General features: G+C 32.6%; 1 protein-coding gene across 1 annotated transcript in view; it reads left to right on the top strand.

Moving 5' to 3' along the window:
• The window catches only part of LOC114328463 (alpha-amylase-like), a 45091-nt gene that overhangs the window by 13918 nt on the left and 15515 nt on the right, over positions 1–15658 (top strand). The window contains exons 2-3 of the mRNA XM_028277322.2: positions 851–996; positions 4379–4583. Coding sequence (XP_028133123.2) covers positions 851–996; positions 4379–4583 — 351 coding nt within the window. The remainder of the gene's footprint in view (positions 1–850; positions 997–4378; positions 4584–15658) is intronic.

Here is a 15658-nt window from a genome sequence, read left to right as displayed (position 1 = left end):
CTACCCTATTACTACTTCCCCGTGTTACAACCAGCCCCTTGTTTTCCCATATCAAATTTTGTAGATTTTAAACAAGCGTATGACATAGAAATCGCTGTATAGAAATCGAAAATACTGTTAGCTTTTGCTGACGATGCCGACACAATTGCACAATCCACCAGAGATGCGAAAAAAGTTTTTACTCTTTTTGGAAGCGGCGCCAGGGAAATTGGCCTTATGGTTAACGAAGATAAGGCCAAGTATGTGCATGGTAGATATCAAAAATCCAAGACTAGGAATTAGACAAAACATTTAGAACAGGATTATGAATTTGTCAAAGAATTCAAATAATTGGGAGCAGTGATAACAGCCGAAAACAGATATGATAAAATGAAGTAGATATAGAATCACGGCAGGAAATAGAGGGTTACTAGCCACGCTTCTTAAATGAAAATTACACTCAAAGACAGCTAAAATAAAGGTATATAAAACTGTAGTTGGCCCCATAATAACGTATGAAAGTGAGACGCGAACACTGAACCAGCTTGAAACAGCACAAGAATTAGTCTTAGAACGAAAGATTTTCCGGACGATCTTTGGGCCTTGGAGTGATGAGATAACAGGAGAGTGGAGAGCAAGACACGACCAATCCAAGCTCTCCAAGGAGACGAAAATAGCACGATACATCAAGGAAAATCGTATAATATGGATAGGACATGTACTGAGGACTAATGATGAAAGACTACTAAATACAATGTTCTGGGAAAGCCACGAGGGCAGAATGTCCTCGGAAATAATTTATTGGTTTAAATAAATAAACTGTTTATATAATGCAGAATGGTACACTTTTATATAGTAAATCTTATTCTAGGTATCTCCACCAAATGAGAATTGTGTAGTAAATGGCAGACCGTGGTGGGAAAGATATCAACCAGTAAGCTATCAACTCATTACCCGATCTGGAGATGAAACTGCATTTGCGAATATGGTACGACGTTGTAATAACGCAGGAGTCAGGTAAAGTAAATTAATGCACATTAAATAAAAAATATTAAATAGCTATCCGTTAGTTTTTTCTGATTTTCCTTCTTTTATTAAAATAGTAATATATTGGCAAAAATCGTTCAAAATATAGTATTAAATATCAGTACACTATCCATGCCCATGGCGTTCTAGTTTGTTTTTTTTTGCTAGGTTTACGGGTAAAATTGTACTTCTTAAAAGTCATCTGACTGAAATAATCCTCTAATTTCTGTGGTGTTTTAGGTGTCTTATGTTATTTTATATTTCTTATTGATTGTCCAATTTTGATTTTTATGTCATTCAATTTTTGAAGTGAAAACTTATTTAGGGACGTTGTGCGATTTTTGGATAGGGGAAAAAGCGTTGAATTGGCGACCGTCATCGCGACCGTCATCGCGACCGTCATTGCGACCGTCATTTCTTATGCTATATATTATGTGTATGTATATATAAATTGTGTAGAGGTGTTTAAATTTAAAATAAATGTAAAACCTATTTTAGGATGGGGAAAAAGGATTGATTTCGCGACCATCATCGCGACCGTCATCTTTTTGGCGAAATAAATTTTGTACATATGTAGGTATATTATGTGTATGTATATATAAATTGTATAGAAGTATTTAAATTTTAACTAAAATTGGGTAGTGAAAAAGAAAGAGAAACAACGAATGCATGTGGCGGAAATGATAATGCTTAGATGGATGAGTGGAGTGACAAAGAAGGATAAAATTAGAAATGAGTATATTAGGGGAAGTCTAGGTGTAGCACCAATTGATGCCAAAATGAGAGAGCATAGGTTAAGATTGTTTGGTCATGTTCAACGTCGAGACGTTCATCACCCAATACGAAGAATAGCTGAAGTGCAGATTCGTAGAAGGAGTAGGAGAGGAAGGCCAAAGAGACATCGTGACCGTCATCTCTTCGGCGAAATAAATTTTGTACGTATCTATATTATGTGTATATATACATAAATTGTATAGAAGTATTTAAATTTAAAATAAATGTAAAACCTATTTCGGGATGAGAAAAAAGGATTTATTTCGCGACCGTCATCGCGACCGTCATCTCTTCAGCGAAATAAATTTTGTACATATATAGGTATATTATGTGTATGTATATATAAATTGTATAAAAGTATTTAAATTTAAAATAAATGTGAAACTTTAGGATGGGGAAAAACTATTTATTTCGCGACCGTCATCTCTTCAGCGAAATAAATTTTGTACGTATCTATATTATGTGTATATATACATAAATTGTATAGATGTATTTAAATTTAAAATAAATGTAAAACCTATTTTGAAATGGGAAAGAAGGATTGATTTCGCGACCGTCATCGCGACCGTCATCGCAACCGTCATCACTTCGACGAAAAAAATATTGTACGTATTTTATTATAATGTACGTATAATAATAGTAATATTATTGAAGTAAAAACTTCTTTAGGGACTTTGTGCACTTTTTAGATGGGGAAAAAGTATTGAAATAGCGACCGTCATCGCGACCGTCATTGCTCCGACGAAATAAATTTTTGAAGTGAACACTTCTTTAAGGACATTGTGCACTTTTTAGATAGGGAAGAAGTATTGAATTAACGACCGTCATCGCTTCGGCGAAATAAATTTTTGAAGTGAAAACTTCTTTAGGGACTTTATGCACTTTTTAGATGGGGAAAAGTGTTAAATAAGCGACCGTCATCGTTTCGGTGAAATAAATTTTTGAAGTGAAAACTTTTGTAGAAACGTTGTGCCCTTTTTAGATGGGAAAAGAATATTGAATTAGCGACCATCATCCCGACCGTCATTGCTTCTACGAACTAAATTTTTGAAGTCAAACCTTCTTTAGGGACGTTGTGCACTTTTTAGATGGGGAAAAAGTAGGTGTTGAATTAGCGACCGTCTTCGCGACCGTCATTGCTTCGACGAAATAATGTTTTGAAGTGAAAACTTCTTTAGGGACGTTTTGTCCTTTTTAGATGGGGAAAAAGTATTAAATTAGCGACCATCATCGCGACCGTTATTGCTTCGACAAAAATAAATTTTTGAAGTGAAAACTTCTTTATGAAAAAGTATTGAATTAGCGACTGTCATCGCGACCGTCATCGCTTCGATGAAATAAATTTTTGAAGCGAAACTTTTTTAGGGACGTTATACACTTTTTAGATGGAGAAAAAATGTTGAATTAGCGACCGTCATCGCTTCGGCGAAATAAATTTTTGAAATGAAAATTTCTTTAGGGACGTTGTGCACTTTTTAGATGGGAAAAAATATCGAGTTTGCCACCGTCATCACTTTGCCGAACTAAATTTCGTGCGTATTCGCGGTGTGCAAGTACTTGGAAGGGAAACGAGAAACTACCGTGCGCGAGTCGCGGAGAAATATTGCAACTATCTTAAATAATTCATATTGTCAATTGAAATTGTCAAATTGACGTATATTTCATACCTTCTGTCATTGAAGCAGAAAAATTTTATATTGCTCCACAATATTGATATGATATGCAATTATTATATAAAGGTAAATTTAATTAATTGTATTTTGCTTGCAGTACTGCATTTTAATAACTAATTTTATTTACTACATACAATTGTTTACGTTTGCATAACATAACCTGCATCTTATTTTTTCTTCTTATTATTTTTTTGGACTATGGCCTTGACAATTATCCAGCAACCAGGACTAATATAATTGGTCAATATAATTAAAAGTGCGAATAAAAGTACAGAGCGCAGAAATAGAGGTCGCTTTGCCGAACTTTCACGGTCCCAATATAATTATGTGTGTGTATGTACATGATACTAAAAATAACCAGATAGTATCTTCCCGTAGCCCAAATACGTCCGAGTTCGCACATGATGACTTAACTGGAGACCAATTTGAACGTGAATTCTTGTTAAAGTTAAATGGGATTTGTATGCATTCTGTCAAGGAATTATTCAATTAGCAAAATAATATTAAACGACTTTTTTGTGTTATTTGTTTATAAAAGACATCTTACTTTTACAAAGATAAAATATAAAATACACTTATCTTACAACCGCGAACGATTCAAACTAATCGGACGTTACGAACCATTACGAACGTGCCGATCTCCAGTTGCGTCACAACTACCCCTCCCTTCAGGATGCGCAATAATCTTCTTATTTATAGTATCATGTGTATGTATACGTAAGTAGCATAGAACGTACGAAACGCGTATATAATATAGGTATAGGTATAGGTATAGCACTTCTTTTTGGATGGGGAAAAAGCATTGAGCTCGTAATTTATATACTCTAAGAAGTTTTCACTTCTGTCGGCACTCCCATGAGTGCTTTAAATTTTTTTTTATCATCCAGTTAATTTTTTCATAATATCCAACTTTTTATTCTTCACAGAATCTACGTTGATGTTGTCATTAACCACATGTCGGGGATTACTGGTAATGGTACCGGAGGAAAGTCATCTGATGCTGGTTCTTTATCCTATCCAGGAGTACCATTCGGGCCGAACCACTTTCATTCTCGTTGTGATATTAATAATTATCAAGAATCGCACAATATTAGAAACTGTGCACTTACCGGATTACCAGATTTGGATCAGGTTTGTATAATATGTAACTGATTATTTCTTATAGTCTAAGATTTAAGATACGATATAAGGTTTTCACCGATCTGTTTAATGGATAAAAATTATTGGATATGTAATTTAGCATCTTAACAATTACAAAAAACAAGGGTTGCCCGATCTTATCTTGTTCTAACTATAATTATTTAATAATTAAAAAATGACATTTTTTTATAAATAAAAAAAAAATCGCCCGGGTAGATATTATTTTACATTTTTTAGGTTATTCTAAACAAAAAAGGTCTTTTGTAATTGCTCTCTAAAATTGATCGTTTTATAGTTATAAACAATTTAAACCTGAAAAAAGAACGAAATATGACGATTTTCAAGGCTCAAAAACATAAAATATTATTTTTGAAATTAAGAAGTACTTAAATTCAAGTTCAAACCATTTTCTATCAGTTCTTGATAAGTCTGTTGGACCTATTTCATTCTAAAACATTGTTTTTTAGTTGTTAATGCTCGTCTTCCCATAAGATACCTTCCTCATTAACAGTTGAAAAATATGTTTTAGAATAAAACATGGCTAAAATTTTTATCCAGACCTGACAGAAAAAGGTTTCAACTTGAATTTATGTACTTGATGATTATAAAAATGATATTTTTTACTTATGTTCTTGAGCCTTGAAAATTGCCATCTTTCGTTCTTTTTTCGATTGTTTATAACTCGAAAACGATCAACTTTAGAAAAAAATTACAAAAGACCTTTTTTGTTTAGAATGATCAAAAAAATCTGAAATAATATCCGCCCGGGTCAAAAAAATGTCATTTTTAAATTTATAAATTATAGTTAGAACAAGATTAGATCGGGCAACCCAGTGCCGGTTTAACCTAACTTTGGGCTTTTAGGGGCCCCCTTCATTGCTATACCTTGTCAATGTTTTTAACCTTCGGAGTACGGAGATTATTTGACTTACTTAGATTACGAAGATGGGTCAAGCGTGACCCATTCTCATTTTATTTATAAGGATGTTTTAAATAGTCAGTATTATTAAACAATATCTTTAATTCAACAAAAAACAAAGAAAATCCTAAATTATTGTATTTAAATTTTTTAAGATGGTTACTCATGGGCATATACTAGTTCGCTCCGGCGGCCAGATTTTAATACCTTACAGAAAACGGGCATAGGTAAATTTGCTCCGGCCATATATTTTAATACAGTGGAACCTCGATAAGTCGGATTAATCGAGACAACGGCCGATCCGAGTAATCGAAAATCCGAGTTAACCGGAGAATATAGTAAAAATTAATAAAACACAATATACTTACAGATAAACTCCATTATAATTGCAAAAACATGAAGTACATAAAATATGCACAATATGTACATCTAAATTAAGTACAGTTGTATACAGTATTGTTTATTTCTTGGTAAAAAACTTGGTCAAAGTGAAAAAATGTTTGTTTTGTCTGATGAAAATCGGTTCGGGTTAGCCGGACTTCCGGTTATCGGAGTCCGACTTATCGGGGTTCCACTGTACGTATACCCGTAAACAGAGACGGCTGCGATTTACGTGTACCTACAAACATATTGAAAATATTCTTCGAAATCCGAAGACCGGGTCAGGACTGACCCGGCATCATAGATGTTACGTAGAGGAAAAACTGTAATTTGCATGTTCACGAATTATATACGAAAAAATAGATTGAAACAAATAAGGAGAACTTACGATCAATCGGATTTGTAAAAACATTATTTCATAAAATATTAAGAAATAACTGAATTTCGGGTCACGCTTGACCCAGTCTTCGTACTCCGAAGGTTAAACAAAAAAACACATATGCATTAACCTGCATTAACTATAAACGTTTATTGTAAAACCCATACATTTTTAAAAATTTTAAAAAATTTTTTAAAGCAAACGAGAAAAATAGCAAACGTAAAAAATATTCCAAAAAATACATTTAAAAATATAAAAAAAACAGAAAGTTCTACAGAACAACACATGAAAAACAAAAAAAAAATATTCTAAAAATTTGCTCACTTTTTTTCTTGACTAAAAGGCATTAGCAAACTGTCATATTAATACTATCAAAATTCAGTTGCTCCATTTCTTAATTTTTTATAATACAATAGTGATAATGCGTCTAGGTTTTCTTGACCCTTTGACCTTCGATATATGTATCTTTATTCTTTTTAAAGCCAAAAAAAGACCGCTCGCCTGACGCATTAGAAATTTGTATCGTCAAATATACTTGCCGTAAAGTTAAAAATGGGCAAAAGTTGCCTTTACTTCCTGGATGACACCAAATTTTCAAATGTTTATTCAAATTTTCGCATAAAGTTATAAAATGAATAATTTCATTATGCAAGTTCTCTTTGGTTTCATCAACATTTCTTGCAAATACTCACAACAAATCTCGGTTCATTTCAATGCTGAAAGATAACTTTATTGCTGAAAATATATCGGTAAAATAAGCTAATAATTATGCTGACGTAATGATAATTGAAACAGCCATAGAGCAGTTCAATTTAACAAATACAACTACTGTTGTAGGTGAAGATGTAGACTACTTGCTCGTATTACTCACTGGTAGAACTCCAATCGAAAAAACTATCTTTTTTTTAAACCTGGAAAAGCTCAACACTAATCGGAAATATATTCATCGAAAAGTTTATCTACTTTTGCAAAATGTCAAAATCATATACTATTTTTACACGCAATAACTGGCTGTGATACGACATCTGCATTTTTCAGGAGGGGTAAAACGACTGTTTTTAAAATGTTTGAAAAATAAGATTTACTTGAATGTGCTGAAGTTTGTAAAAAAACTAATTCAACTCCACAAGAAGTTATTTCCAACGGATTTAGCTTTCTTCTCTCTATGTATGGAGCGCCTAAGAAAACTACGTGCTTAAATAAGTTTCGATATGCATGTTTTTTAAAAGTATTCGAAACAAAAAACAAGTGCAGTTATCTTGTCTTCCTCCAACCTCAGCGGCTGCTCATTAACATCTTTTTCGGGTATATTACCAAGTTCAAGTGTGGCTTGGTTATCAGCTAGATCCAAAAGACTGGGGATGGAAATTAGTCGACAGTTCATTAGAACCAATTCAAACTTTACTCCCCCCTGCGCCGGAAAAACTCCTGAACACAATTTTTTGCAACTGTAAAAAGGGATGTAGCGCTAAATGTGGTTGCAAAAAAGTTGGACTGTTTTGTTCGGTAGCATGCACTAATTGTCAAAACCGGTCGTGCTCCAATGTTGAATCACCAACAATTGAGGATTCATTTGATTCTATCGAGGAGCCATGCGATGTGTCATTATTGGGACAATTTACTTGCACCCAGGATGAACAAGAAGAAGAAGAACAAGAAGAAGAAGAAGAACTAGAAGATGAAGAAGAGGAAGAAGACCAATGAGAAGAAGAACAAGGGAAGCAGAAGTATTAGAAAATTATGAACCAGTTTGATAAATTTCCCTTTTTTTTCAATTTATACCGCTTTATATAACTTTTATCATTTTTAACCCTTGCCAATATCAATTATTAAATAGCTTTAAATTAAACAGAATCATAACAGATCCGTGGAATAGGGCTACTGGGAAAACCACGTTAAAAAAACGCGCTAAGTACACTATCTCAAAGGTGGTGTGGAAACATGTGCGCATATTATGACGATTACCACTTTTTGAATCGTGATATCTCAAAAACGGTGGCTCTCAGGAAAAAAAGTAATAATGCATTTTTTATAGATAATTATCTAATCTACATTTTTTGTTGGAACTAATTTTACGATAAAACTTATCGTTTAGGTGAAAATCGCTAAAAACCATATTTGGTGACCTTTGACCCCGCGTAAAATTTTTAGCACGGGTCGGATTTATGAGGACTTTTTAGATTTCATTTATGTTGGTATTTTGAACAATCCTGCCAATTTTCAGCTTGATGGTAATTTTTGTAGCCTCGTATGCGTAAGTTGACCGGAGTAACTGTGTGATCGTCGAGTATTCGTTACAAATCGTTACTTTTGTATAAAGTAATCGTAATCATTTACAGTATTCGTTACTTTGATTACTATTATTACTTTTGTTACTTTTGTATTTGAGTACCGGTAATCATATCGAGAATCGTATTTCTCAGTAGGTAGCTATTTTGTATAGGTATTGCGATATAACAACGACCTTCACCGATCTGTTTAAGGAATAAAAATGATTTGATTACTATGAATTCGTTTGTTACTTTTGCATTTGAGTACCGGTAATGATATCGAGAATCGTATTTCTCAGTAGGTAGGTATTTTGAATTTTTTTATTGTTGAACTAATCTATAAACACATAGTGTTTCCCGTGCCTAATACATGCGTTTTAACGCATGCTACGTAGAAATTGCCCCGCTTGCACTTGTAGCTACTCTACCTACTCGTTCGACTTTACATGAGAAATCATTGAAAACATCACTCACATACTAGGTGTTTATAGCTTTGTTTAACAATAAAATAATCAATTTTTAGCAATGCAAATAATCAAAACCGATATAATTTGACTTAAACTTTCAAATACGGTAAGCAGAATTACTACTTTATTTTTTAATCAAAAGTTATTCGGGTTCAAAAATTACAATTTTTCGATTTTTTTAAAGTTCAACCGCGGTTATCTCGAAAACTATGCATTCTACGAAAAAACTTGTAGGAATATTTTTTGCTTAAAATGACCCAAAAAATACAAAAAGATGTTTTGTTTTGCGAGAAATCGCTGTTATGTAATTCCTCAAGTTCTTTGTCTATAACAATCTTATCGACATCCGGATCAACTGTTACCCAAAAAATTCGTATTCTGCGGGTCAAAATATATAAAAAAAACTTGGGTAAGTCCATCTCAATTAAGGAGGCCGTTGTACCCCCCCTGGCGACAGGACTAATATAGAGAAAGTTCGGGAAAAGAAGATGGAAGTAGCTAAAATGAAAATGTTACGGTGGATGTTGGCTACGATTAGAAGGGACAAGATCAGGAACGACGTGTTTAGAGAAAAACCGGAGCGACTTTAAGGGAAAGTCTCATAAAATTGGGATTGGTCTCAATCAAGAATATTGCCGAATTGCATAAAGACCTACACATACTGCTTAATAAAGTGACTGCAGTAACTGAAGGATATGGACTATCACTCAACATAAGCAAGACGAAATATGTGATAATAACAAAGACAACTCAGGACATTTGTGAGATTTTTGTACATAATCAACCTATTGAGAGAGTAAGAGAATTCAAATACCTAGATACAACCATTAATGTAAACAATGACAGTTCTCATGTAATACGAATCAGCATTGAACAGGCCAGAGCCATTTAAAATAAGAAGCACATTTAAAATAATGAAGAGGCTCCTCTCCTGCCGGGACTTAAACCTTGAAATAAAAATACGACTGTTGAGGTGCCATGTGCTATCCGTATTATACTACAGGATGGAAGCATGGACACTAAAGAAAATTGACGTGAGGAGACTGGAGGCACTCGAAATGTGGATGTACTGAAGAATACTGAAGATCTCATGGGTAGTTAGAATAACCAAAGTAGACGTAATGAGACGTACGCATAAGGAAAGAGAAGAACTTCTAACAATTAAGAGAAGAAAACTGAGATATATGGAACATGTGGTGAGAGGAGATAAATACCTAATACTACAGGTCATTATGCAAGGAAAAATCCTGGGAAAAGGATCCATAGGAAGGAGACGTAACTCATGGCTTACGAACCTTAGGGAATGGTTTGGATGTAGTAACAAGGAACTATTTAGAGCCTCGATTTCAAAAGTAAAAATCGCTCTGATAGACGGTACCTAGAGAAAAAGAAGAAGAATATTGCATATATTTTTCCAACCAATGCCGTGGATGTTTTTCCTCAACCAACTTTCTTAGTATTATATTCCACGCATGCAAAGTTTTTCTTCTACATCAACTTGATCATGTAAGACGTAAGATAATATACAATTTAATCACTTCATCTGTAGTGTACTCACTTTTTAATCTACCTACGTATACATACAGTGATGAGCTCGCTAAGAACCGCCAAAATAGCTTAAAAGATGGAAAACATAATACATTGCGAAAAAAAAAAGAGATGAAATTAGTGGAGGTGGAAATTATCGTTATAACGGTCTAAACTAACATTAGTGTCGGAAACAGAGGTTGAACCTCGCAAAATAGACACAAGTCCGGTTTTATTTTTTTATGATATATCACGGGGTGCTTATTATGAGACTAACTTTTTCTTAAAAAAGTTCGCCCCGGAACCCCCTTTTCATCCCTTTAAAGGGGGTAATTTGTGGTTTTTGCGAAACGTAGCCCTTCCTGTAAGTTTTTCAAAAAATTTACTTAAGAGGAAACAGTAGCGATCAACAGGTAGCGAAAACGCGTTCCAAGATTGCGGCTGTAATTTTGAATATTTTTTCGAGATATTTGGCACACGTATTCGTAATATAATAAAGAATGGCGGTACAGAGCCCAATTTGAAAAATATATTAATATGTGGAAATTATTCTGTAATTAAATACAATATTAAAAAAACGAGCCTGCACCGCCATTAAGAAGAACAATAAAATACACTTTCTTCAAATAAACTTTTTTATCCGATGCCTACATTTTGTGTCACTTTGGAACTACTAATGAAATAAAAAATTTTAGTAGTTCCAAAATGACACAAAATCTAGGCATCGGATAAAAAAATTTATTTGAAGAAAGCGTATTTTTTTGTTCTTCTTAATGGCGGTACAGGCTCGTTTTTTTTAATATTGTATTTAATTACAGAGTCATTTCCACATATTAATATATTTTTCAAATTGGGCTCTGTACCGCCATTCTTTATTTTATTACGAATATGTGTGCCAAATATCTCGAAAAAATATTCAAAATTACAGCCGCAATCTTGGAACGCGTTTTTGCTACCTGTTGATCGCTACTGTTTCCTCTTAATAGTAAAATGAAGAGGACTATATTTCCTACTATTTATTTCCCGACAGCATATGTTTATCACCCACCGTTTAGCGGGGGTGGCACCCCAAAGTTGACAAATTTTTAAAAGAGATGTTTTTAAAAAAATATTTTTCCCTAACTGTAAAGAAAATAAGAAGAAACCCTGCGGCAATTAATCACAAATAAGTGGCTAATTTTTTGGTATAGGTTTCATTTAAGGGCAATCGCAAATTTTTTAATTACAGGGTGTTACATTTTACATCTGAACCGCCTATGCTAGAGTAAAAAAAACTTTAAGCGATTATCCATATACTGGTGTTATTTACAAATTTATATAATTCACCCCTATATTTTCCCCGGAACCACCCCAAAAAAAGGAGAATTAATAAAGAAAATAATCAAAAATTGATTTTGGGCCACCACTGTGGCTTTAGGGTTCAAAGAAAATAAAATATGAATAGGTCATAATGTGTAGCAGACAATTTATTCTTTTATTTTCCATAAGTACGTTATCAATAAAATGAATAGGCGACGACAAAAAAAAAAACAAAAACTGTAGCCCGCCAAAGCATTTCTGAGGTTTATGGCGCTACTGTGCCGTAACAGTTGCTTATACGGAAAAATGCACAGGACCTTATTTATAGATAAAATAGAGGTCTTTAATTTTGTATAAGTTTTGTTTGAAAAAAATGCATAGGTAATAATAAAATCGTAAAAATATCCTCTCCAAGGGATAGGGGTAGTTTCTGCAGTATATTTTCAAGGATAGCGGTAGTTTCTGCAGGGATGTTGCAATAATTATATGTATTTATGAAAAACCCTATTGATGGAGCATATGTCCATATGGGCCAAAAGCAAAAAAAAATATTTTTTGTTCAACCCCCCCTTTTTATATTTATTGCTACAGGGGTTTGAATCAAGAAATCGCTTTTAGTGTCCACGCATCGGTAATAAAAACGTGCACAAAATGATATCTGAAGCGTTTTAATAAAGGGCATGGTGTTTGAAGGATTCCAAGAAAATCACTTTCTTTATTAATTCTCCTTTTTTTGGGGTGGTTCCGGAAAAAATGGGGGTGTATTATAGAAATTTGTAAATAACACCAGTATATGGATAATCGCTAAAAGTTTTTTTGCTCTAGCATAGGCGGTTCAGATAGTATAAAAAGGGATTTTTTAAAATGTAACACCCTGTAATTAAAAAATTTGCAATTGCCCTAAAAATGAAACCTATCCAAAAAAATCAGCCAGTTATTTGTGATTAATTTCCGCACAGTTTCTTCTTAATTTTCATTATAGTTAGGGAAAAATATATTTTTTTAAAAACATATTTTTTAAAAATTCGTCAATTTTGGGGCGCCACCCCCGCTAAACGGTGGATGATAGACATAGGCTGTCGGAAAATAAATAGTAGGAAATATAGTCCTCTTCATTTTATTACTAAGTAAATTTTTTGCAAAACTTTCAGGAAGGGCTACGTTTCGCAAAAACCAAAAATGACCCCCTTTAAAGGGATGAAAAGGAAGTTCCGGGGCGAAATTTTTTAAGAAAAGTTAGTCTTAATAAGCACCCCTTGATATACCAGAAAAGAATAAAACCGGACTTGTACCCCAGGCAGTGGGTGAAAAAACGTGATATAATTCAGGAATTTTTGATACGTATCAGGTGTTGTAAAGGACGATGGCAGGAATAACTTCGACTAAAATGTAACCAAAAATATTGTGCGGTTTTTATTTATGCAATATTATTAATTGCAAATTTGCAATTATTAAAGATTATTAATTTTGCAGCTCAGGATATTCACTTTAGAAAAAAACTTTTAAATAGAAAATTGTAGCGAATTAAAATGCCTACAATTTGAGCTATGGCAAGTTTAATTTCGTTAATACATTATTGCAAAACAGCCTGCGAAAAGTCCAAAATGGCCGTTTTTGGCAATTGCATTATTTATTGTAAAAATAACTTTTATGTATCTTATTGAGGCTTTAAAATGAAGATCTTTTAAAATAAAATCTAAAAAAATTTGTAGGGCCCGATTGATGAACTTGTTGCTTAGATATTATAATTTGTTTATCCCAAGCGGTCAAATGTCGAAGGCTATAACTTTTTCAAAAAAATCGTAGAGAGTTAAACCACGATTCACTCTCCTTCTAAGGACTTATATTTTCATATTTTGATGTAAATAAATGCGTATAAGATTTTTCAACCTCCTATTTCGGGTTTGAAAATAAGGGGGCAAATTTCGTTATAAACATTTAGAACTAAAGCAGCCCTTGTACATCCTATGAGTTTCTAACTTGCAGGTTATTATTGCTGAAGACAAAAGATTAAAAAAAAATAAAAATTTTCTACGACTAACTGAAGCCGAGATAATTATTTTTGTTTTCTTAAATCGTAGTGACTTTATTTATAACAATTAAGAAATTATTTCACAGTCATTGACTAAAGAAAGACTTATATTATCTTAAAATACAAATTATTTTAACAGAAAATTACATCTAATTACTAAAAATGATTTTTAAGATGTAGTGGAGATTTATTTTTCGTTACGAATGTGATCTATTGTGTCGGTTGCCCTTAGCAACGGTTAGCAACTTATAATACATTGAATCACGGGTCTTGCTTTAAATTTTAAAGCACTGCTTGGATTGACATGAAATTTGGCAAACACGTAGATAACATGTCAAACAATAAAAATGATATTGGGCTCTGTGTGCTTTTGTCCCGGAGATAAATTTCACCCCTTATAACCGGTGAAAAAATATATGTTAAAATTAGGTTCGGAAATAGGTAAAACGTCTAATTCTAAGCACCTTTTGTTCTATAGCATTTGTTTAACAAGTTAATAATTTTAGAGTTATTGTCGAGTAAACACCTTAATTTTTCAACAAAAAAACACGTTTTTAGGCGGTTTTTGACAAATAACTCAAAAAGTAAGTATTTTAGGGACAAAAACATTTTGATCAAAAATTTAGCAAAATAAAAATTGAAAAAAATGATGTATGCATGGACTCTCCAGACCCAGTAGAAAAAGTTCTAGCTAATAAAAAATAGGTTCATATCCGTCAAATTTCAAAGTGAATTATTTCAACGTGAGATAACCAAAAAATTATGCACTTTTTGGAGAAAAATCATTACAACTTTTTTAAAGTGTTTAAAAAATAATATATATATTTGTTTTTTAAAAAAGTTTATAGCATCAAAAGTAAGCAATTTACGCTGAAAATAAAGTAAGTTATTTTTTGTTTTTGATGAAAAAATCTCGGGAAAGTCTTCACCTAAATAGCATCAAAAATGAAATTAATCCATTTTACTTCAATGTTGTTTTACTCGTGTATGTGTCGTTTAGGTATGTCTGTAAGTTTCATTGGTTCAAAGTGCTTATTTTTGAAGGGGCTGTAGTTAAAAGGACTTGAACTAGTCAATAATCACGAGTGTATGCAAATTTAGAACAGCCATGTCTGAACCAATTTTTGCCTTAAAAAAAAGCAAAAATTCCAAAATATTCAGAAAAGCAAAAACCATATGTTTTACTCTTTGTATTTTTGGTCACACTAATAAATTTTAAGTTATTTTGAAAAAAAAAAAGATTCTTTTCAAAATTAAAGATTAAAACAGATTTACTTTAAAACCATTTTTTTTTAAATAAGCCCTTTGAACCGATGATACTAACAGATCATATAAATAATAAATGAGCACAGTAACTTGTGAAGTGGTAATAACTAATTTGATTTAAGATGGTAATTAAGGGGTGATTTTCCCGAGTTTTTTTACCAAAAAAAAAGAGATCAACTTTATTTTCAGCGTAACTTGCTTACTTTTGGTGCTATAAACATTTTTAAGAAACAGATATACATATCATTTTAAAAAAGTTGTAATGATTTTTCTCCAAAAAGTGCATGATTTTTTGGTTACTTCAAGTTGAAATAATTAACTTTGAAATTTGACGGATATGAACCTATTTTTCATTAGCTAGAACTTTGTTTCTACTGGGTCTAGAGAGTTCATGCATACATCATTTTTTTTTCAATTTTTCATTTGCTATATTTTTTATAAAAATGTTTTTTTCAATAAAATACTTACTTTTTGAGTTATTTGTCAAAATCCGCCTAAAAAACCGCCCTTTCATGTTGAAAAATGA

Source organism: Diabrotica virgifera, chromosome 5 (assembly GCF_917563875.1).
Source record: "Diabrotica virgifera virgifera chromosome 5, PGI_DIABVI_V3a".
Lineage (NCBI taxonomy): Eukaryota > Metazoa > Arthropoda > Insecta > Coleoptera > Chrysomelidae > Diabrotica > Diabrotica virgifera.
The sequence above is the reverse complement of the archived record's forward strand: the minus strand, read 5'-3'. Positions and strand labels throughout refer to the sequence as shown.